At 47.8% G+C, this 21,677-nt stretch overlaps 1 protein-coding gene across 4 annotated transcripts in view; it reads left to right on the top strand.

Annotated features, from left to right (window-relative positions):
- CTIF (cap binding complex dependent translation initiation factor) overlaps positions 1-21,677 on the top strand; it is a 154,632-nt gene that overhangs the window by 52,937 nt on the left and 80,018 nt on the right. For all 4 annotated transcript variants that reach the window (XM_061354819.1, XM_061354818.1, XM_061354821.1 and 1 more), the window contains 3 exons: positions 1,411-1,484; positions 2,375-2,479; positions 5,701-5,776. In XM_061354819.1, the coding sequence (XP_061210803.1) occupies positions 1,411-1,484; positions 2,375-2,479; positions 5,701-5,776 (255 nt within the window). The remainder of the gene's footprint in view (positions 1-1,410; positions 1,485-2,374; positions 2,480-5,700; positions 5,777-21,677) is intronic.

Genomic DNA, 21,677 nt, shown 5'->3' with positions numbered 1-21,677 from the left:
CTTGTGCCCCTCCTCACTGGCAGAGCATGAGACTGAAAAGTCCTTGTTCAGGGTAAGCATTAGTTAGCAACAGTTAAAAACATCAGAGTGTTATCAGCATTGTCTAATTAGACTAAAGTCAAAGACACAGCACTGCACCAGCCACTAAGGAGAAAAATAACTGTTACAGCTGAACCCAGGACAGTAGGATGGGGAATATATGGAAGCCACCTTCTCCAGCACATTTCATTGGAATGGGGCCGTTTGGGCTGAAATACTTACATAATCTCAATGTGCAAGATTACGAATGATCTGACTATGTGTAAGAAGTGTCAGGGGAAATTGGTAATACGGAATTCCCTATTCGTAATGCAGTTACGTGTCCATCCTGTGAAAGTGTGAGTCAGGTCTGATTTCTTGAATGGTTTGAAAGGCAAGATCCAACCCCCTTTACTTCTTTGCCTGTAAAGGGTGGAGAGGGCAGCCCGCTTTCTGTAGGGAGGATGTGTAAAGGGGCTATGAAGGACGAGTGTTAGGTTTTTGCTTCAGATGCTCTTGCTTTGGGTCACCAGTTTTGCCAAAAGCAGCTGCAGAGGTAAATTCAGGGTGATTTTAATTTTGCTGGGGGCTTCTCATAATTCCCACATGATTATACCATGATGCTTTTGCTTCATGTAAGAGTAAGGAATCGTCGCCTTAATGTTGGTGGGAATATTCCTTAAGCATTAGTACTTAAATGCATGCTTATTCTAGTATGTGTGAGCTCATTTGCTGGTGTGCATGGCAGAGGTGGAACGGTGCAGGGTTCTGACATCCCACTTGTGTTGTTATACCAAGGAGAAGTAATGCCACCATAACTCCTTGAAGAAGTAAGACAGCTTTCACCATTCTTACTGGTGACAGCAGGCTCTGGTAGCTGCTAGTGAAGAGCATCTCCATCCTTGGAGATACTCAAAAGCCATCTGGATGTGGTCTTGGCCACCTGACTGTAGGTGGCCCTGCTTGAGCAGGAGGGTTGGACCACATGAGCTTCAGAGGTCCCCTCCTGCATTAACTGGTCTGTGACTCTGAAGCTGAGCATCTTCATGGCTGGGATGGCAGCTGCTCACTGGACCTTGGTGCATCTTGGAGATTGTGGACATTGGGCAGGAGGCCAGGGCTGGAGTTAGAGCTGAGCCTACATGTTCTCTGCTCCGTGTTGTCCACAGCTTTGTGTCCCCAAGGCTGAAGCTGTGTCACACCTTGCCCACAGGACGTGTTTTTGCAGTGGGAGAGGGACTTTGCATTGCAGTGAGTGTGGATTCACATGGGGTAGAGGAGCCCAAGCGCAGAGCTAGGGCACCTCCATGTCTGGCGGTGGAAGAGACTGTGCTGTGGTCTGGATAACACCATGTGCCTTCTGGCAAGTAACCACCTTTCCCTTCCTCCTAGAATGGCAACAAGGACAGCAACCTTGACATGCTGGGCACAGACATCTGGGCTGCCAACACCTTTGACTCCTTCAGGTAAGCTGGTTTTAAAATGCTTTGAGAGATGGACTGTGCCCTCTCTTAGCCTTTGCCCACGTGTCTGTCCTGCTGGTACCCAGGCACCAGTGAGAACCCTGCTGGTACTCGTGTTGCTGCTCCTCCTCCTCTCCATCCCCATTTAGCCCATGGCACTAAGCACAGTCAATCTACTTAAAGCATCCTACGTGCTCAGGAGAGGCTGCTGGATGAGTTTGCTGTCCAAACATCTGAAGCTGGTACTGATATGATTAGTTGTAATCATCTGAGACTCGGAAGCAGCTCTGAGCTACTACTCTAGGATTTTACTCTTCCATTAATTGGAGGTGCACTCGTGTGTTGGCATCACAGCTGCTGAGAAGAGCTCTTCATCTGCCACTTCAGCATGAGGAAAGTGGTGAAATATGTGCTCTGTTCAGTTTTACGCATCTCTCTGTGACTGGAGCAGTGCAAGAGTCTGCAGGGATTGAGTTCCCACCTAGGACTTGCTTCAGGCCACTGGAGCAGACAGGCTGTGTAGGACCAGAGAGATCATCTCTATTGTATGGATCAGACCAATACCTGTTGTGATTTCCCCTTGATACAGAGAACAAGTATAGCTTGCAAGGTCTGTGCTGCATCATGCTGCATCATACATCAAAAGTAGGTGTTTAATGCAAGCAACAGGAGCTCTGCATCTCCAAAAAAAAAACAAGAAGAAATGAAAAGAAACATGATGCAGCAGTCTGAAGGTTGGAGGCATCCATGTGCTGAGCAGCACAGCAGCGCTTCCAGAAGTACCAGGTTTCCTCATTTGCAGGCTCCGATGTGCCCTCTGCTCTTCATCTTGGTGGTGGTTAATTAGTAGTGGACTTTCTTTCCTTGTTTTTTTCCCTGTTTTTCTCTCCTAGTGGTGCGACGTGGGACTTGCAGCCTGAAAAACTAGATTTCACCCAATTTCACAGGAAGCTGCGAAACACCTCCAAACACCCGTTGCCTCACATAGACAGAGAAGGGTGAGTGCCATGTGTGTGATACCATACTCCCCAGCAAGGTCTCTAACTTCTCCTTTGCTGTAGGAACACTGGTGTGGTGGCATGGCTCATGTGGAGGACATGGGGAAGAGGTGCTGGACCATGTACAGGGTTTGAGGACACCACAATCAGTGTGTCTGTCTCTTCTATCGTCCAGTTCAGGGCTGGAGCAGATTTGCTCACTTTATTTTGCGTTTTGTGGTAGAATTCAGTCGTTACCATGCTGGATGCGAGTCTTCTAGATCCAAGACTTGCAGATTTAAACATTTCTGAATACTGGAGGAAAGATTCTGGCTTAGTGCTGATCCTGGTTACTGTTTCTGCAGATGTTAGGGCTTCTGCTGTTCTCCCCAGCAAGACTTCAGGTAAGGAGAGAGCATTGATGTGATCCGTGTAGATCAAAGTGTTCATCCTTCCTCTGCTCCTTTTAGTCATAAACTGAAAACATTAAACAGCTCCTTTTGGTGGTGACAGTCTCCAGGAGCTTCCACAGTATTGCTGGATTCCTCTTTGGTTGTTGTCTGGTCAAGCCAAACAAGTGCATACTGGAACCAAGTGGATCACTGTTGTTGCTTAGATGGACATCGCTGTTGCTGTGCAGGTTAAGAAACAGTCATAGTTTGGGTTTTCCTGTCCTTACCAGGGCAAAGAGGAAGGGAAAAAATCAGAACAGGTGTAAAAGATGGGGTTGAGAAGATTTCAGGTGGTAGCTCCTTGCCATCTTGTATGTAGGGGTGGAAATCCTCTCTCAGAGTTGGCTGTGCCAAAGTATAGGCCAACACCATGCACAAGTCATGTGCAAGTAACTCCAGGCTAGCAATCCCACTCCAGCCCAGATTCAGCATCTATACCTACACAGGTATATAAACAGCAATTTTCAGAATATTTCAAACCATAAAACGCTAGATTTCTGAGTCGGTAAGTGCCCCGGTCATGTTTATTCCCATTTCCACAGATGGTTTTGAAAAATGCGATGAAGCGCCCTCTGTGGAGTAAGATACGATCTGCTCCGTGGGGATGGCCCTTGCCAGATGATCCTACCAGCGACATCTGCTGTGTATAGGGAGAAAGCAGCAGGCTCTGCTTTGTTGTCTGCCTGCGGTTCCTGGTGAATGCTCAGGGTGCAAACATGTAGAGAAGGCAGTATGGAGGCGAGATATTTAATCACTTCCAAATACTACCGCTGTATAAGTGGAGTAGGAATTAGTGTATATGCAGGAAAGTTAAATGGATGCTGTTAGCACAATCAGTGCATCTCCCAAGATGCAAATCATACAGGTGACCTGCACTGGAATAGAAGAAGTTGGGTTTATTTTTATCAAGTTGTCTGCGTTGTGCATTCATCAGCTCCCTGTTCCAAATCTGTGCAGAGTGTGATTCAGCTTGCTGAACCTCTAAGAATCTCCACCTGTTAGCCAGGCATTTCCCTCTTGCAGGAGTGGGGTTTTTAATGAGCTAGCTGTGCAATGGAAAAGCTAATAGAAAAAAGAGGAAAGATGCTGTCCCGAAGGGACCGTTTTGTTCCTTAGTTCAGTTGCTTGCCCAGGGTGGGCCATGTAGTTGCATCCACATGATTGACCTCAAGTGACTTTTGCTTGGCTGAAGTGTTTTCCTCCAGAAAGACATCTGATTTTATTAAAAAATACTGAGTTTGGTGGTTTGCTGAATAATCCAAGTGGAGAGCTGAAGGAAAACCAGGGAACTGGACTTAATTTCTGACCTGGATTTGTCCACCTTTAAATACCAGTGTTCGCTCTTGCTGTGCTTTCACTCTTCCAGTTCAAACAACCTTTTGTAGCTGACACTTTCTCTTCATTCCAGGTATATCTCAAGCCTCTGTGTAGAATTGTAGAACGATTTGGGCTAGAAAGGACCTTAAGATCATCCAGGTCCAACCCCCTGCCATGGGCAGACACGTCATACTCTTAGACCATATCGCCCGAGACTCCATCCAACCTGGCCTTGGCATCACTTTAGTTTCTCTACCACCTCATTGAAACGTGACTGCCAGAGCTGGCTATGGTCCTGTACGTGAGGCTCAGCCATGCTGCCTCTAGAGGAAAGCTGCCTTCGTCCCCCTGATCCTTGTCTCCTCATCCCCTGCCTCATACATGTATAAATATACCTATTTTTTCACGTAAATGTATTTTTATTGTATATATAAACACACACTATATGTTTGCCTTTGTAAATAAAAGTCAGTGTTTCATCTATGAGGGAAAGTCAATTGTCAAACACCTCTGATTTCCTATAAATCAGTTAGCACGTTAATTAAATTGTTTCCATTCAGCTTGCTTTGTTTTTGAGCCTGGTGCTTTAGCACATGCCGTGTTGCTGGATTCTCCCTTTCCCCTCACTGTTTGCTGTGATCCACCAAGATCTGTTGTTCTCTCACTTACAGGCGATGATTACCTGGGTCTGCCTCTATCAGAATTTCTGTCTAATACATGTTATTTAACAATATCTTGTCACTAATTGACAAAAAAACCCAAATCATCATTCTTACAAAATAAACAGAGATTGCCTCAATTATTTATTAATGCAGAAGGAACGTACTTACTGACCACTTTCTTTCTTTTGTGCCACTCTCTGCATCCAGCTAGTGATTATCTATGGATTCTTTTCTTGCTGCAAGAAGGTCCTTCAGCTGCCAGCTACACATTTGGTCTGTCAGTGCCTGCCTTCCCACCCCGATTTCTTTTGCCTTTCGAATTGTATGTTTGTATTTATAACGATTGCTGTTTGCTGTCTTGGGTCTGTTTGTGCTTGTTTGAGGACACCTTTCTCAGCAGGGGAACTGGAGCTCCTGCGGAGGAGAAAGCATTTTTCATTCCATTTTTGTGTCCTTATTTGTTTTGTTCCAGGTGGGCTGTGCTTTCTGTTTAGCTTGGTCTGGGAATCGAATCCCCCAGCGCTACTGCTCAGGACTGCCTGTGGTTTTCTCACTGTTACCAAGAGCGTTTGAGTGCCATGGCGGATGGTGCAGGGGGAAAGGGCTGAGAAAAGCATTTAATTTTATATTAACAGCTTTGTGCCCGTGTGGGAGTGTTTTGGAGGGACAGCATATTCGCTTCAGAGAGCCTCTTTGTTTACATGAGGGTCCTTTGCAGAAAGAACTAATCTTCCCCATGTGCCTTAATAGAAAATTAACTTTGGCTCCAGTGAGGTTTCACATGGTTTTGTTTGTTTTCTTCTTCCTCCAGGCTTGGAAAAGGAAAATATGAGGATGGAGACAGCATCAACTTGAATGACATAGAGAAAGTCCTTCCAGTGTGGCAGGTAGGTGATGAGGACATCCTGCCTGTGGTGTGGTGGAGACCAGCAGCTCCCTGCGATACCTTTCCTTAGGTATTCCCCAGAAATGGGAAAGCTGCTGGCCTGGATATGCTGAGGTCCTCTGGGGTTTGTGATGGAGAATGAAGCCTGTAGTGTCAGCAAGCTTTGCTCTGAACCTTAGCGCTAAGCAAGGGCAGTTACCATGTAGGCCTTATTGGGAGGTGAAAAGTTGAGGGCAGTATATACACACAGACATAGATATATATATATATACACACATATATGTATATATGTACACAGGGATCATTTATTTCAGGAAAGGAGATTCTGAAAAGCATCAACCCTCCTGGCAGCTGCAAAAGAAATTGCTGCCAGGAAGCCAGAAGTGGTGGTGTGCTGACCCAGATGTTTCCTCTGGGGGATGTGCATATGTTTGTTTGCAGTGCTCATCCACTCATATGTTTTCTTCAGCCTCTTCCTTCTTCACATCTCTCTTTACAGCCCAGCTTCAGTAGTTCTGGTTAAATGACTTTTGATGCTCGGTGTTGGGGAATGGCAGGGTGAGATCCTCAGTTAAAAAGTCCTGTTGAATAGGTCAGTATGTCAGCATCATGTAATTTTCCAGTTTCCAGAGCCCTTAAAGGAGCTGGGTGTCCTGGGCTGAGCAAGTTTCTGAGGGTTTCTGCTCTAGCGTCCTCTTTGCCTCTAGAGGGGAGGACAAGGACATCTCGTGCTGTGGTAGCATTACCCTTGTCAGTGCTGAGCAAAGAAATCGCCAGGCTTCTTGTTTGTGCATCATGTGAGGAAGAGCTCTGGCCATTCTGCAAACCATGTGATGATCTGCCTCACTGTTTCTTTTGGGTGAGCTAGCTGGCACTAAATACTCGAACCAGTGGAGAAGTGCTGCTGACTTTGGCAGGGAGGAGCACAGCCTGCAGCTGCTTTCTGCTCAGTCTCTTCTATGCTTGGTATGTCTGGACTTTAGGTCACAGGGAGAAAACATTAAGTTCAGCTGATACAGAACCCAGTAATCCTGCAAAATAAGGTTATTTTCCGTGGGAAATAATTGGAAATAAGGAATCAAACCATCTTTGGTGCGAGGAGCTGACTTTCTTCTCTAGGGTTTAACTTATTTTCTAATCAACAGCTATTAAATAAGCCAGGTCCTCCTGGTCTGCTTGTCATCTCATCCTGTCCTAACACCTGGTTGAGTCCAGTGACTCCAGTGGATTAATTCCAATATATACCTTAATACCTAGCTTAGTTGTTAGTGTGACATCTCTAAGCTGGAAGTGGGAGTGATGGATTTGGTGTTCTGTTTGTGCCTCTGGGCAGACTCATGCACTGCTGCATTATTTTGGAGATGTACTTACCTAGGCACATACAGTCATATGTGTGTCTTGGGAATCAGAGGCTGGGTAGCTCTGGGTGAGGATTTATCTTGTGCAGCGTTGACAAGTGAAATACTTGCAGACAGCTGGTTTAATCCTGACATGTCATTGTTAACCGGATTTCAACGCGATCGGGCAGTGCCACTGTGATTTTGCTGGTCTTTATCTCTCATTTTAAAGGGCTCTGTGGGGCACAATGCATGAGGGCATAAGGGAAAATGTTTATATGAGACTATGGAGGAAAAATCCTTCACCTTCCATGGGGCTTTTCCACACTGCAGTCATGTTCCTGTCATATCCTGAAGAAGGCGCTTTTCAGTTTGGAGATACATAAACTCTTGTTCTGTCTGTGTTTAAGAGTTCATGGGCTGCTTACAGCAGCTGTGCATGGATGGAGGGGCTGGTCTGGCCATGGATGGGGCTTGGAACAACCTGCTCTAGTGGAAGGTGTCCCTGTCCATGGCAGGGGGTTGGAACTGAATGAGCTTCCAACCGAAACCATTCCATGGTTCTGTGGTACTCCAGCACAACTGGGCCGGTACGAGCATCCTCCAGGATGGCTGAGATGGAAAAATGTTTTGCTGCTGAGTGTGCTTCAGCAGCTTTATCAAGCAAGTCTGAGAGAGGGAGTGAGTCTTACTGCAGGCTGCTTTGGAAATGTGAGTTCTTTTGATAGTAAGGAATGATAGGCATGGAACATGAATTTCAAACTAGTTTCCAGTATACAGCTAGGTCTGTATGTGAATATATGCAGTGGCTATATATACACACAGTGAAGCACAGTGACACCAGTAATGGGTTAAGCAAAATATTCCTAATATCTGGACGCTAATGCAGATCCATGAGTTTTGCTGCTGGAATCTATCAATAGCATTTCAACAAAAGATTGCAAGGAACGCCTGTGACTATTTGGCAATTAGAAGGTGAAAAAATAACCAAAACCCAAGACAACCTCCCCCCAGACCCTCTTTCTTCATAGCTGTCTGAGGGAACGGGGCTTGTCGCCAGCCTTTTGTTTTGAAACTGGAGAATTGGTGCATCCCAAGGATGCTGTTGGCCGGCTCTCAGCACGGCAAGCTCTGCCATCTCGTGGACATGCAGGGGGAGGCGAAGCCGGCTCTGCTCCCGCACTGGGCGCAATTCCTTCAGGACAAGTGGTGTTTGAAGCTTCCTCCAGCCCCATCTTTTCAAAGCCGCTGTGGGGGGCTTTTTTCTACCGGTAAATAGGCTTTGTTTTGAAAGCTGGGAGCTCGTGAAGTCAGTGCTTTGGCTCAGCTCATGAGCCGTAACGTCTTCATCTCTGCTTACCCATCGGAGTCTGCAGTTGGATTTGGGCACTGATTCACCTGAGTGCTGCCAAAAAAAGACTTCGGAAGAAAATAATCTTTGGAAGATAAGTGTTCCCCATTCATAATATCTGGGTTTTTACGTATGCCAGGGAGGATCGGTTGTCTGCTGTATTTCAAAGGCACAGCTCAGATGCAGAGCCAGCCTTCATCATCCTCCTCGTTTTCACCTCAGCTGGTTTGTGGAGGAGACCATGTAATCATCTTGGCATCATGGAGACATCACTGTGAGGGCTGAGTCAGTGCATTTTGTTTTTACTCCCTTTGGCAGATGCTTGGAAAGGCTTTCCGGCTTGGATGTGTCGCTGCCAAATGCCCTGGTCATAGATACGGTCTTCAGACTGGAAGCCTTTGGCAAGCCCTACACTTAAGACAGAAAACAACCCAAGGGGTCAGGTCCTACAAGATATCCCTCATCCTCCCTGTGAAGCTGTTGTATCTCACAAAGGATAGAGGAGTCTGCCTGCCATGGGGACATGCTGTGAATGCTGCTAGACACGATCAGAGACTTTTGGGACACATCCCAAGTGGTTTCTGGACTGGCTTCTTGCAGGTTTTAGCTTTCAGTTTGCTGGAGTCATGCCTTCAAGATGGGCCTGCACATTGTGGCTGTGCCTTCGGTGGCCAGCAGCTCCTTGTCTTGTGTTTTAGGAGGTAAGAATCACGTGGCACTTTGAAAAGGTGAGCTGGGCTTAACTGGTGCTACAGGATAAACTTGGGAGACGACACTGATATTACTTGTTTTGGCGTTTTAATTGCCTTGCAGCTCATCTCCTTCCCTTGTTCCCTCAATGATTTTTGACCCTTTTTGTCATATGCTTAGAGTTACAATAAACTGCTTGTTTTTCTTCTGGCTACAGTTGTCATCCAGCTTCCCTGTTGGATGAGAAACAAGGGAATAGCTCCTTAGGCAGAATCTGTAAGTTGCTCATGTTCCTCTTAGCACCATTTTCCTGACTTTGTCCAAACAGGCTTAGCAGTGGTGGGACTCCTGACTGTGCTGGGATCCCATGTGAATTTAGGCCCCTAATAGGTGTTTCTGCCCACTCTTCTTGGGATTTCTCCTCACTGATGGGTATTTTCAAGTCAGACCTTAACAATTCAGTGCAGAGATTGTGTGGGTAGGGGTGGGACCTGTGCATGGGCTGGTCACTTGGGGTTCCTGCCATAGGAGAGGCAATGGGCACATTAGGACATCATTTGTTGTATCTATCTCAGTGTAGAGGTCTGGAGAAGGCTGGATGATTTCTGTGTGAGGATACCCATGTCCTTTCCCTTAGCCCTGCAAGGAGCCCAGAGGGGCCAGCTCACACATGGATTTGTTCAGATAGTAAGTTCCTTAAGGGATATGAAGCCAACCCAAGTGTCCATGGGGAGAAGGGAGTGAAAAGGGTGGATCATGAGCAAGCATCTCGTCTGCTGTCACTCTGCATGTGAGGGGAGGAGGTCAGTGTCCAGCACTGGTGTGAGGGCTTCCTTCTAGACCCTACAGACTGCTGACCCCCCCAGGGCAATGGGCAAGGTCTCTGTGGAGCTCAGGGATGGCTCTTTGATGGGCTGGTATTATTTATTTATTATCACCGTACAGAGTCTTCATCCTCTCCACATCCTCTCAAGCCTGCTCTGTCTGCACTATATGTCTGGGTAGTTCTCATTTTATCCAGCTTGTTGGCCAGCCCAGATCCCTCCTCTTTCAGAGCTGTGGCTACAGCAACCTGGCTCCCTCTGAGTAAGCTGTTCTGCACTGTTGGAACTGGGTTGGGCTCATCCCCCTGTCTGGCATCCCATCCCACTGGGAGTGACCTGGTGGTGCACCCCATGTGCTGTCTGTTCCTCCTGCCACTCACCAGGTCTAACCCTAACATCCTTTTTGTCTCCAGCAAATGCTTATGAACAAGCTGAGGTTGCTCCCTAGGTGCCCCAGACTGGGGGGATTTCTTGTCCCTGCCCCAGATCCTGCTGGACTGTATCCAGAGAGTGTAGGCATGTCATTGCTTTCAGAGAAGGTTTCTAGCCTAAGAAGCCAGCTTCCCATATCCCAAGGGTCTTTCCAATACAGTAACTGCTAAAACCACAGTGGAAAGTCCCTGTCAGCGAGCCAGGGTTTACTTGAGTATAGGTCACAATGTATTGGGAGTCAGTTCTGCACTGCTGAGTATAAAGCTTTTGTTTTGCTGTGACTTACAGTAAGATATGGTCTTTCTGTGGCCGGTTTTTTTTGTTGTATTCAACCCAACTGACAACAACCATCTCCTTGGGCGGAAAGGGCAGACTGCCATGGTCATCTGTAACCCCTTCAGCATCACTCCCATGTTAGAGTTAAGGCCACCACTGACCAAGGAAGGCAGATGAGACCATTGCTGTTCCTAAAGCACTACGGAGGAAAGGTCTGGACCATGGCTGATGTATGTCCCGTGCAGGTCTCCAGCTTTCAGGTTCTTGCAAGGTACATGCCTGGGCTCTGGCAGGGCTCCCACAGTTCTAGTGAGCCCTGAATCACATTATAAACCCCATGGATTTGTTGGACATGCAGAAAAGGAGAGGTCTTCCAGTGGGCTTTTCAGATTATGGTGGTCCTCTATATCATATGACAGGTTTATTCACTGCACAAAGAAACACATGGGAAATGGCTGAAAGCTGTTGTGTTTCCCTCATTATTACTGTTGTCATTATTTTCATTATTGTTCAGAGCTGGTTTCCGAGTATAACAACTGAGATGGACTCTCCCTTCTGAAGACTGGTTTTATTTTTTCTGGCTGTCACCCAGTTCAAGCAGACTTAGCAATTACAGGTTTCTGTTGGAAGGGATCTTCAAAGCTCATCAACTCCAATCCCCCTGCAATGAGCAGGGACATCTTCAGTGACAGCAGATTGCCCAGAAACACATCCAGCCTGGAATGTCTCCAGGGATGGTGCATCCACCACCTCTCTGGGCAGCCAGGTACTGTACCAGTATCTTACACTCTTTCATTGTGAAGAATTTTTTCTTCACATCCAGCCTGAATTTCCCCTCTTTCAGTTTAAAACGATCACCTCTCCTCCTATCACAACAGGCTCTGCTCAAAAGTCTCTCCCCATCTTTCTTAGGCCCCTTTTAAATATTGAAAGGCCACAATAAGGTCTCCCCTTCAGGAGCCTTCTCTTCTCCAGGCTGCCCCAGCCCAGCTCTCTCAGCCTGGCTCCAGAGCAGAGCTGCTCCAGCCCTCGCAGCATCTCCATGGCCTCCTCTGGCCTCGCTCCAACAGCTCCACGTCCCTCTTGTGCTGCTGCCCCAGAGCTGGATCAGGGCTGCAGGGGGGGTCTCCCCAGAGCACAGCAGAGGGGCAGGATCCCCTCCCTGAGCTGCTGCTCACGCTCTGGGGGTGCAGCCCAGCACACGGGGGGGTTCTGAGCTCAAGCACACACTGAAGCTGGGTCATGCCCCACCATTCATCCACCAGAACCCCTAAGTCCTTCTCCTCAGGGCTACCCTCCATCAGTCCATCCCCCAGCCTGTGTTGTTACCAGGGGTTTCCCAACCGGGGGGGTGGACCCTGTGCTTTGCCCCATTGAACCTCATGGTGTTTGCATGTTTACGTCTCTGCAGCCTGCCCAGGTTCCGCTGGATGGCATCCTGTCCTTCAGGTGTCTCAACTGCACCACTCAGCTTGGTGTCATCACACTTGTGACAGTGCACTCAGCCCCACTGTGTTGATGGTGAAGATAATAAAACAGCACTGGTCCCAGTATAGACCCCTCTCGTCACTGGTGTGCATGCAGACATTGAGCCATTGACCACTACCTCTGGATGTGATTAACCAGCCAATACCTCATCCACCCATCAGTCCACCTATCAAACCCATATCTCTCCAGTTTAGAGAGAAGGATGCTGTGGGCGCCTTTCTTAAAGGCTTTACAGAAGGTCAGATAGACAACATCCGTAGCCCTTCCTTTGTCCCCTGATGTAGTAACTCCATCATAGAAGGCCCCTAATCTGGTCAGGCAGGACCTGCCCTTGGAGAAGCCATGCTGGTTGTCTTTAATCACCTCCCTGTCCTCCATGTGCCTTAGCATGGCTCCTGGAAGGATCTGTTCCATGATCTTCCCACGCATAGAGGTGACCTGACAGGTTGGTAGTTCCCAGGGTCCTCCTTTCTACCCTGCACTTCATCAGGACCCATGAATGTTCAGGTTCCTCAAATGGTCACAAACCTCATCATAGAATCAATCATAGATCCTCTCAGTGCTGGGGGTGCCTTCCCAACCTGGTGGGCACAAAGGTGCCCATGGCAGGAGGGTTTGAACTAGATGGTCTTAAGGTCCTTTCCAACCTAACTATCCTATGATTCTGCCATGATGATGATGATGATGATGATGATGATCCTATGATTCTATGCTTCTATTGCTTCTAGGCTGGTACCTGTCAGCGGGGCAGAGCTGGGGCCGGGCTGCCCTGATGTATGGAGAGTGGCGGTCCTGTGACGAGGATGGGAGGCACTGGGATGAGAGATGCGGGCTTGGGATGTGCAGGGAGGGCCGATGGGAAGGTCAGGGGCTGCCGCTCTGAGCCACCCGTGTGTTGGTGGCCGAGGGGACAGCGCCGGTGGCAGCGGGGAGCCCTGCGGCACTAGAGGGCACTGCGGCCCCGCAGCACGGCCCCCGAGCCCCGCTCTGCGCAGCCGGAACCGGAGCCTTCTCACAAAGGCTTTTTCCGAGGGCAGCCGCGGAGTCTCGCATTGTCCTGCAGCAGGTCAGGGTGCTCCCCATGGGCTGCGTCCGCATCGGGGTCAGCGTGCGTGGCCAGCCCCATGGACCCGAGTTTGCAGAGGGGGAAGGTGTTTGTCTGCACCCCGGACTGTATGTGATTATCATTGTGCATTGTTGTGAGCTTCAAAGCAGTTGGAGGCACTGTGCAGTGAAACTGGGGGTGTCTGAACTCCCCTGTTGTTGCTTTGTCCAAGCACCACTGCCCTAAGGGGAGCTGGTGCGTCAGGGTTAGATGTGCCCCACAGCCCAGGTCTCCCTTGCTTGCCTTGCAGCACCTTCCTGACTCCTCTTGGGAATCCCACTTTTGCAAATGTAATCCTCAACTCTGCATATTTCCTATGGGATGATCCGGCAGGGCTCAGTCCGAAGTGATGCGCTTCACACCAGGGAGCGGTGCCAGATGTGCTGAGGGGTCCTCCCTTCCTTCAGAAGGTGCTGCTGCCCCATGAAATGTAGGATGTTCCTCTGAACACCCACATTTCCATTTGTCCATGTGTCCCTTTCCCCCATCTATTCTGTTTGCCCCACACCACTTTGAAGGATATGCCAACCTCAGCAGGAGGGAGATGGGGACCATGGTGATGGCTACTGCTGGACCACTTCTGTACCCTAGACCCTAGATGGGGTTTGTGTTCACAGTTAGGGACCACAAGGAGAGGAGAGACTGGGAGAACGGGGTGGGTAAGTCCATTCTTAAGGAGGACGTTGAAGAAAGATCCTGTGGTTTTAACACGTTCACAGGCTTAGACCTGAGAAGTGGAGTTTTCTGGGGAATCAACTTATTTGGGTACGGGGACTTGTACTGGGGAGTAAATAACATCCCAACAGGCATTTGAGTTGGGAGGGTCGGAGCTTGATGATCGTAAGGTCCTTTCCAACCCTAACTATTCTATGATTTGAGGCTCAATCTCATCATATTTTGCTCTGGCTAAAACGCATCAGAGAACAACACAAGCTCTTCTCAGCCTTACAGTTGACTTTCCTTCCAAAAAGATTTGCTTTTGTGCAGCTATATAACATCCGAAGCAAAGCAAGCCTGAAATGTTTCATTTTGGTTCTTTCCCGGTGCTTTCTATAGACAGTAGCACACTCCCTCCCAGAATTTTAACTTCTGAGTAGTGTTACGTCTCATTCCCCCTTGTTTTCCCAGAGGAATCATCGGAAGTATGAGAGGGCTTTTGCTGCACTCCCTTGAATTTGCTGAATATTTTCCTGAAACTGTTTGTGGAGTACTGATCAAGTTAAAAAAAAAAAAAAAAGTTATTAAAAGTAGCAGAGAAAAGGAAAATCCACATTTCTAAAGATCCTGAATAAAAACTCAATGTCTCTCTGGTCAGGCAGCAATTTCTGCTGGCTTGGTTATTTCCACATCGTAATCCCCTTCCCCGCTCCCTGAGAAAGACCTGAATTTTTAATAAAATGGAGGGAAGGAAGGAATTTTCTCTCTTAAAGAAAAAAAGCAGGTACACCAGAGGAGCAGGGAACAGAGACGTGAGGATGTCCCTGTTGGCACAGGGGCCTGCAGAGCCTAGAAGCACATTGCTCTCTAAAAATCCTGCTAATGGGGGATGTCCTTGTCCCTCGTCTGACAAAATATGAGGTTAATGTTTCCTGTTGCATTTAACAATTTCTTCTTAAACAGAAGATGCCTCCCTCCCCCTTTTCTGCTGCCTTTCCTCTCATGTTATGGAAATAGAAACTGATACAATAAGCGAGACCAGAAGTTCTTAAAAAGCAAATTTCCTGCCTGGAGGCAGCAGGTAAGTGGATCCCATCCAGCCTGGGGAGATGTATATATAGCTGTGGGTGTAAATATAGGTATTTAGTGGCAGCGTAAGTGTTCATTGCAATCCAAGGTGGTTTGGTCAAAGATTGTCGTTTAAGTGGGAAATTTATTGCTGCACAAGACGCCTGGGTGTCTCTTCCGCAGGGAAAATAAAGACTGTTTATAAAGGGAATTAAATGATGTCCTCGCTTGCAGTAGCAGCCCCAGTCCTGTAGCACAGAAGTTCTTCCTAGTCCCACATCCATATTATCCTTCATTTTATGATTTTGAAATTATCTTTGGGGTTTATTTGGGGTTTGGAAGATAATTCCATAATCTTCTCTGCTGGCTCTAAAAATGGCAGGTGCTTGGCTGTACTCTTGGTCAGTGAAAGAAAACTCTGTGCCATTCCCAAAATGCCTTCGCTGGATGGTGAGATTGAAGGGTTTCATTGGGGCTAACAGAAATAGTGAAAGGAGCATGGTACCCATGCCTTCGGCCACACGATGCTGCCCCAGGCTTGTCCCCAGGCTTGTCCATGTGTCCCCAGGCTTTTCTGCTGTGCCCTTCACCTGCTGGTACCACTGTGGAGAAACTTCTCATTGTTAGCTTGCTTTCTATTATTTTGTTTAATTCCTGTAATGTATGAGCAGAGAAACCACTGGAGAATGATAAAGCTTCATTTCTTCCTGCTTTTGTGACCCACTTGATTATTTCGTTTCTCATTGTATATTCTTTTGAGACGCCTTGTCCGAACGGAAGGGAAATATGTATGCTTATAGGAGGCCGTTTGTTTCCCTTTGGCTGGGCAAAATAAGCAGGTATTGCATAAAATACAGATTGCTTCTGCTTGCTGGTCCTGGGGAGGGAGCCATTGAACTTACTCCATCACGTGCCTGTGAGCAGTATAATTTCATAAAGCTGGTGGGCTCCATATGCCTTCATTTGGACATCCTTCCTCTTGGGGCTATGAATAAATACAACATAAAAATGTGTGTTGCTCAGGTTCTGGTTGCTGCATGTTTTCTAGGTGACAATGAAAAGGTTTTGGAGTAGCTAGTTTCATGGGCATGGTTTGAAGCAGCAGCAGGAGAGATCATAGAATAGTTAGAGTTGGAAAGGACCTTAAGATCATCCAGTTCCAACCCCCCTGCCATGGGCAGGGACACCTCACACTAAACCATATCACCCAAGGCTCTGTCCAACCTGGCCTTGAACACTGCCAGGGATGGAGCATTCACAACCTCCCTGGTCAACCCATTCTAGTGCCTCTCCACCCTCACAGTAAAGAACTTCTTCCTTATATCCAATCTAAACTTCCCCTAAGTTTTAACCCATTACCCCTTGTCCTATCACTACAGTCCCTAATGAAGAGCCCATGCCTGTTGTTTTATGATTGCTTTGCAGTGGTAGTCTGGACCAAGGGCAGTTTTTAATATTCAGGTGTGAAGCACAAATTCTCATTTGTCGCAGTTTAAAAGAAGACCCGAGTCCAGGATAACCTCCACGTTTCCAGCTTGGTGGTACCAGCAGGTCCCACTGCTGCTGCTGCACCTCCTGGGCAAGCCACAGCATGATGATGGTGGCTGATCTGCTCCAGCCATTGGGCTTGTGGTCTTCCAAAAGCAGTGGGCTAGAACGGTCTTTTAAGAGCTTTCTTGTCATTTGGGTTGTTCCCATTCACACCACTATGTCTGTGGAGCTTGTTGTCCTGTAGCTAGGACCTCTGGTATAGACAGTGCTGGGAGATATCAAGGATGGAGGAGCTTCAGGATTGCCTGTGGTTGAACAACCAACTCAGACTTAATGTGGAGACCCTGGGGGCTAGGCAGATCGCGGTTGAACTTGCAGATGCAACCAGTGTGCTAAAAAATCACCTTGCATACAGACTTTGATCTGGAAACCCAGTGACACCTTTTGATACCTGGATTGTTGCAGTAGCGTTTCAGCTTGGGCTCTCTTTTGCTTTTGCTGCAAACCAACCCTCAGCACCTTAAGGCTTTGGGAGCTGGTGCAGTCCATGTGGTCCCTATGGCATCACTACCCAGCACCAACAGTGTCCTGGTAAAAACACGTCACCACCCCTACAGGCAGAAAGGCGAGAGGTTGAACTCATACTGAAATGGTTATTTCAGCCAGAAATAGAAAAGGGGGTAACAAAATAATATACTGTGACCATTAGGGTGCGATCCTGCCATCACAATATCGTTTTCCTCATTTTTTATCTTTATTTTTCATGGTTGGCTTAACAATTGAAAGGCTGCGCTGCGCTTCGGTTTTTCCAGTCTGCTGCGTCGTGTGACCCCGGTGACTCCGAGTTAAGCCTCATTATATAATGGCGGGGTGTTTTTTTGGAAAACCTCCATTTAATCCTTTTGGAGCAGAATTTGCTGGGGGGGGGGCTGTGGGGTGGGTGTTGTTTTGTGTTGTTTTGTATCGTATCGTCTTGTTTCCCCTCCTCTCCCTGCTGCCTACCCCTTCCCCGCGGGCGCGCTGGAGGCGTCAGGATGGGAGCAGGGTCCTTTCTTCCTTTCTTGGGTTTTTATTTTTTTTTTCTTTATTTTTTTTCAGAGAAAAGAAAAAAAAAAAAAGGAAAAAAACCCAAGGTTTATTTTCATTTGCTTGGGTTACAGCGCCTTTCCCCGCCGTCGGGGGGAAGGACTACGTGATATGCAGCAGGTATTTTGTGAATGGAGCACAACCCTGTGACTCCCTGTCGCTCGGCCGAAGGGGGAGGCAGGGGAAGGAGAAAGAAAAAAATAAGAACTAAAAAACCACCACCCAGTGACTCCATCTGACTCGTTTTGGCTGGAAAACTTTTTCAGCGCCGTGGTTCTTAAGCCAGGAGGAAGCTTTCTTCTGGCCCAAGAACAATAAAGGGGTCAGCAGCCTGATCCTCCCTCCTACACCCTCTTCCTTCCATTGTGAGGGGTCTGTGCAAATATCCAGGGCTGCTTCTGCTGGGGCCTGAGGGACCTGAGCTGCACATGTGACATTAAAGAGAGACGCTGCGAACTCAGTAATCTGGAGCTGTGAAAGGAAAAAAAAGGAAGAAAACACAAAATGAAGTCTCCGAGGTGCTCTGTTTCTGGTGTAGCATCGCGCACGGAGAAGGTACCAATGAGAAGTTCTCATGGTAAGAGGAAATCTGTCCCCTGACCATGCATAGCAGCTCCTCCACAATGCCACAGCCACATCTTCCACAGTGTCTACTTGACAAGTGGCCAAATCTCCACAGAGAGCCGATGAACCCTCGTGTTAAGTTTCATTTCTCTGGTTGTCCAAGATGGGGCATTTCTGCTGCTCTCCTGTGTGCTGGTGGTGTCTGGTCTCCAGCGAGGATGGGGTTGAAGAAGGCACAGCCATTTGCCATGTTGTGCTTGCTCCAGGGATTGACCACCATCTGGCAGCACTCGGATTCTCAATCTGGCACCTTTAATGATGTGCCTGCTGCTCCTCAAAAGCATATCACAGACCATGCAATTCCGACACAGCAATCCGTGGACAAAAGTCTTTGGAGAAGTGCTGTGGTGATCTGACCCACAGCAGTGTGCCCACCAGTCCTGTCTGTCATTAAGGCAGCCTGCATCTCTCTGTTGGGGACGGTTGTAGACAATCAGAGGGCTGCTGTGGTTTCTGTGAATCCAGAGCAATCACAAAGTGTGCAAACCATGCTACCATGAATTACGACACCTTTTTCAGGTGGCATTTGATATCTGCCGGGCTAGATACCACCTGCCTTGTGGCCTTCTGCGAGAACGCAATTCAATGCTGTAAGCCATATCATGCACTGAAGATCTGATTCATTTGCCAGAGGGAGACTGGACGATGCTCATCAGCTTGTAGGAACCCACCTCTTTCTATTTTTTCCCTTTCTTTTTTTACACAACAACCAGCTAACATCAAGTGTGACCTCCTCTCACTGTGTTCCAGGCTGTTGGACCTTGGCACCAAGCAGTCGCATGAATCATGACGGTGATTCTGCCGTAAGGCAGTTCCTGTCGTTATTATCTCCTCGCTGTGTCGATAACGCTGTGGTGGCGATGGTCAGGATTTCCTCGCACTACAGAGCTTTCCTGAAGATCAGCTCTGCGAGCGGTGGAGGAAGTAGCCGTTACGAGATTGCTCCTGGCTGCTCAGAACTGGGTGGCCAACTTCAAACGTACGTGCGACCTGACATGATCTGAAGAGCACGGCAGTGGCTCCTCTTTCCTCCCGTCCACTTTGTCAGCGAAGGCGGGTGGGAGCTCCTCTTCTGCAGATGAAGAAGCAAGACCAAACCTGGTTATGGAAAACTGGCAACGGAGATGGGGATGTTGTCCCCTGTCTTGCCTGCTGTCCCAAGAGCATGGTAGGAACACTCATGGCCAGGGAGAACTTCATGGTCTCACATCCACACCTCTTGCAGTACCACAGTGTTGGGACTACAAGAACTACAGGGTCCTATAGTTGAAAGGAAAACTGGGTTTTGTTCAGTTTATAAATGCTTATGCAAACAGATTTGTTATTTAAACTCATTTACACATGCCCTTGTTTGAAGGTAAAAAGCAGACAAGCTGCAAGTTCTTTTAGCCTTGGTATTATACTCTTTTCTACTGGAGCATCTAGCTCCAGGATTTCAGTGGTGTTTCCAAGCAGCATAGCTATTCAGGTAATAAATTATAATTACACGGGCTATCTTGACCTTGGTGGAGGGCAGGTGGAGTGTGACTGGCTTTCAAATACAGCTCATCTGCTGCTCTTCCTTGTCTAGAAGAAGAAATAGTGCCCACCTCCCCAGGGCCAGCACGCCACGAAAATATGTCACAATTAGCTACAAGGGGAGCTAATTAGAGCATTAGGGGTGGAGCTCGACTACTGACCATCCTGCTGTTCCTGTCTGCAGTGGAAGCAGGGCGCCTTGTTTGGCTTCATAATTTTGCATACAAAACAGGATTTGAATGTGTTCTGCCAGTCCTCAGCTTCTGAGAGCTGCTGGTTCAGGAAGGGCAAGACTGTTGGCCCTGCCCTTCTTCTAGGAGGTCTATGGTAGCTTTCCTGACACGAGATTGGATCATAACAGAAGGTATTTCGGCAGTGCAGAAGTCTTTCTGCATGTGAAAATTGATGATCTAGTGGTCGTCTACAGTGGTTTTCAGTTTGGATTGAGTACTCCAGGCATCTTTCACAGGTGCTTTTCCAAAGATAGGTGATTATTTAGTGCTGTTGCTATGGGTAACACAGGTAAATAAGATGATCATGCCCTGGTGGGAAGGACTTGAGTTCAGGACCGTATGATTATGCAGCTGAGAATGGTTAGAAGTGAATTAGATGGGGATGGGTAAAGGATAGGAGTGGGACTTGGTGATGTTCCATTAAGCCCCTGTCGAGTCTGGGCAAGTTGCTTCTCCTTTGTGAGAGCAATCTTACTGCTAGAGAAATCAGCAGCAAATCTTCATCTTCTGTGTCCATGTTTCCAATCTTCTGCTCATCTGTTTCGTCTATAAGATCCAAGCCTTGCCTGCGTTGCTTGTTCGGAGTGGTTGCCTCTCTCTGCCAAGAGGGCTTTCACTATGCCAGACCTGCACATGTGCCCATAGCCAACAAGGCCATAGCATTGATAGATGCAATTGAAATAAAGTTAAAAAGCTCCTATGAAAGGGCATGGAAGGCAAAAAGACAGTTGTGCAAGTGACCTTTAGAAGCTGTTTGCCCTCTCGGAGTATTCCCTGTTGAGTGCTGCGCTTGCTATGGGGGAGAGCACGGTGGTTTCATGGATTTTGTGTTACCACGTGTCTCTTCTTCCCCCATGTCCACCAAAAGGCTGTTAAGATCTTAACATGTGCAGAGAGCCACATCCAGGGTCAAGGTGTAAGGAGGCGCCTGCCCTGAGAGCTGAGGACTGTGGTGTCTGGGGCTGTAGGAGTCTCTCTGGGTTAGGAGCTGTGTACAGTAGGAGCAGTCATCAGCCTCATCTTACGTGCGCCTCGTCTCACTGGTTAGGATCGTTTCCCTCATGGAAACCATCAAGAATTTCCGTTATTTCCTTTCCTGAGGCTTTGTTTGGGTGGGGATTTCTGGAAGGTATTTCACAGGCAGGTATAATTAAAGAAAGACATGCTTTGCCTGGAGGCTAGACAAGGTTTCTTTAAAGCCAAGCTTTTAGTGTGGTGGCAAAACAGAAACTGTTTGTTGCCTGGTCTGATGGAGGGGAGGTTGGGGAAAGGGGGGAGCTAATCAGCTGGGAATCATCCCAGTTAAACGCTGCACACCAGGGTTAAGGCCCTTATCCAGCAAATCCTTGAAATATGTGCTTAATTTTAAGTCCCCCTGACTTCAATCTGTTTACTCTTGTGCTTAACTTTAAGCATGTGCCTAAGTGCTCATCTGGCTGAGGGCCAAGGCAAATAGTAGACTTAGGAGCAGATTCACATGAAGTAAATGCTTTACTGAGCCGAAGTCCCATGGGACAGCGGATGCTATAGCAGGTCTGGGATGATGGAAGCGGATGGTGCTATGTATTCTAGCCCTGTCAGGTTATTCAGCATTGGGTACCATGGACCTGGGGCTGTGCTTGCCTTATGGGGAGTGTCCTAATAGTGTAGTGTCTAAATGGGTACCTTAATTTCAGTGTCAATATTTCCTGTTCTGAAGGCACCAGCCTCACCTTTAGCCTT

The sequence above is a fragment of the Neopsephotus bourkii genome, unplaced genomic scaffold (genome assembly GCF_033783945.1).
Source record: "Neopsephotus bourkii isolate Nb327-2 ecotype Australia unplaced genomic scaffold, CSIRO-AGI_Nbou_v1 NB_749, whole genome shotgun sequence".
In the NCBI taxonomy this organism is placed as follows: Eukaryota; Metazoa; Chordata; class Aves; order Psittaciformes; family Psittacidae; genus Neopsephotus; species Neopsephotus bourkii.
This window is presented reverse-complemented; position numbering and strand designations above follow the sequence as displayed.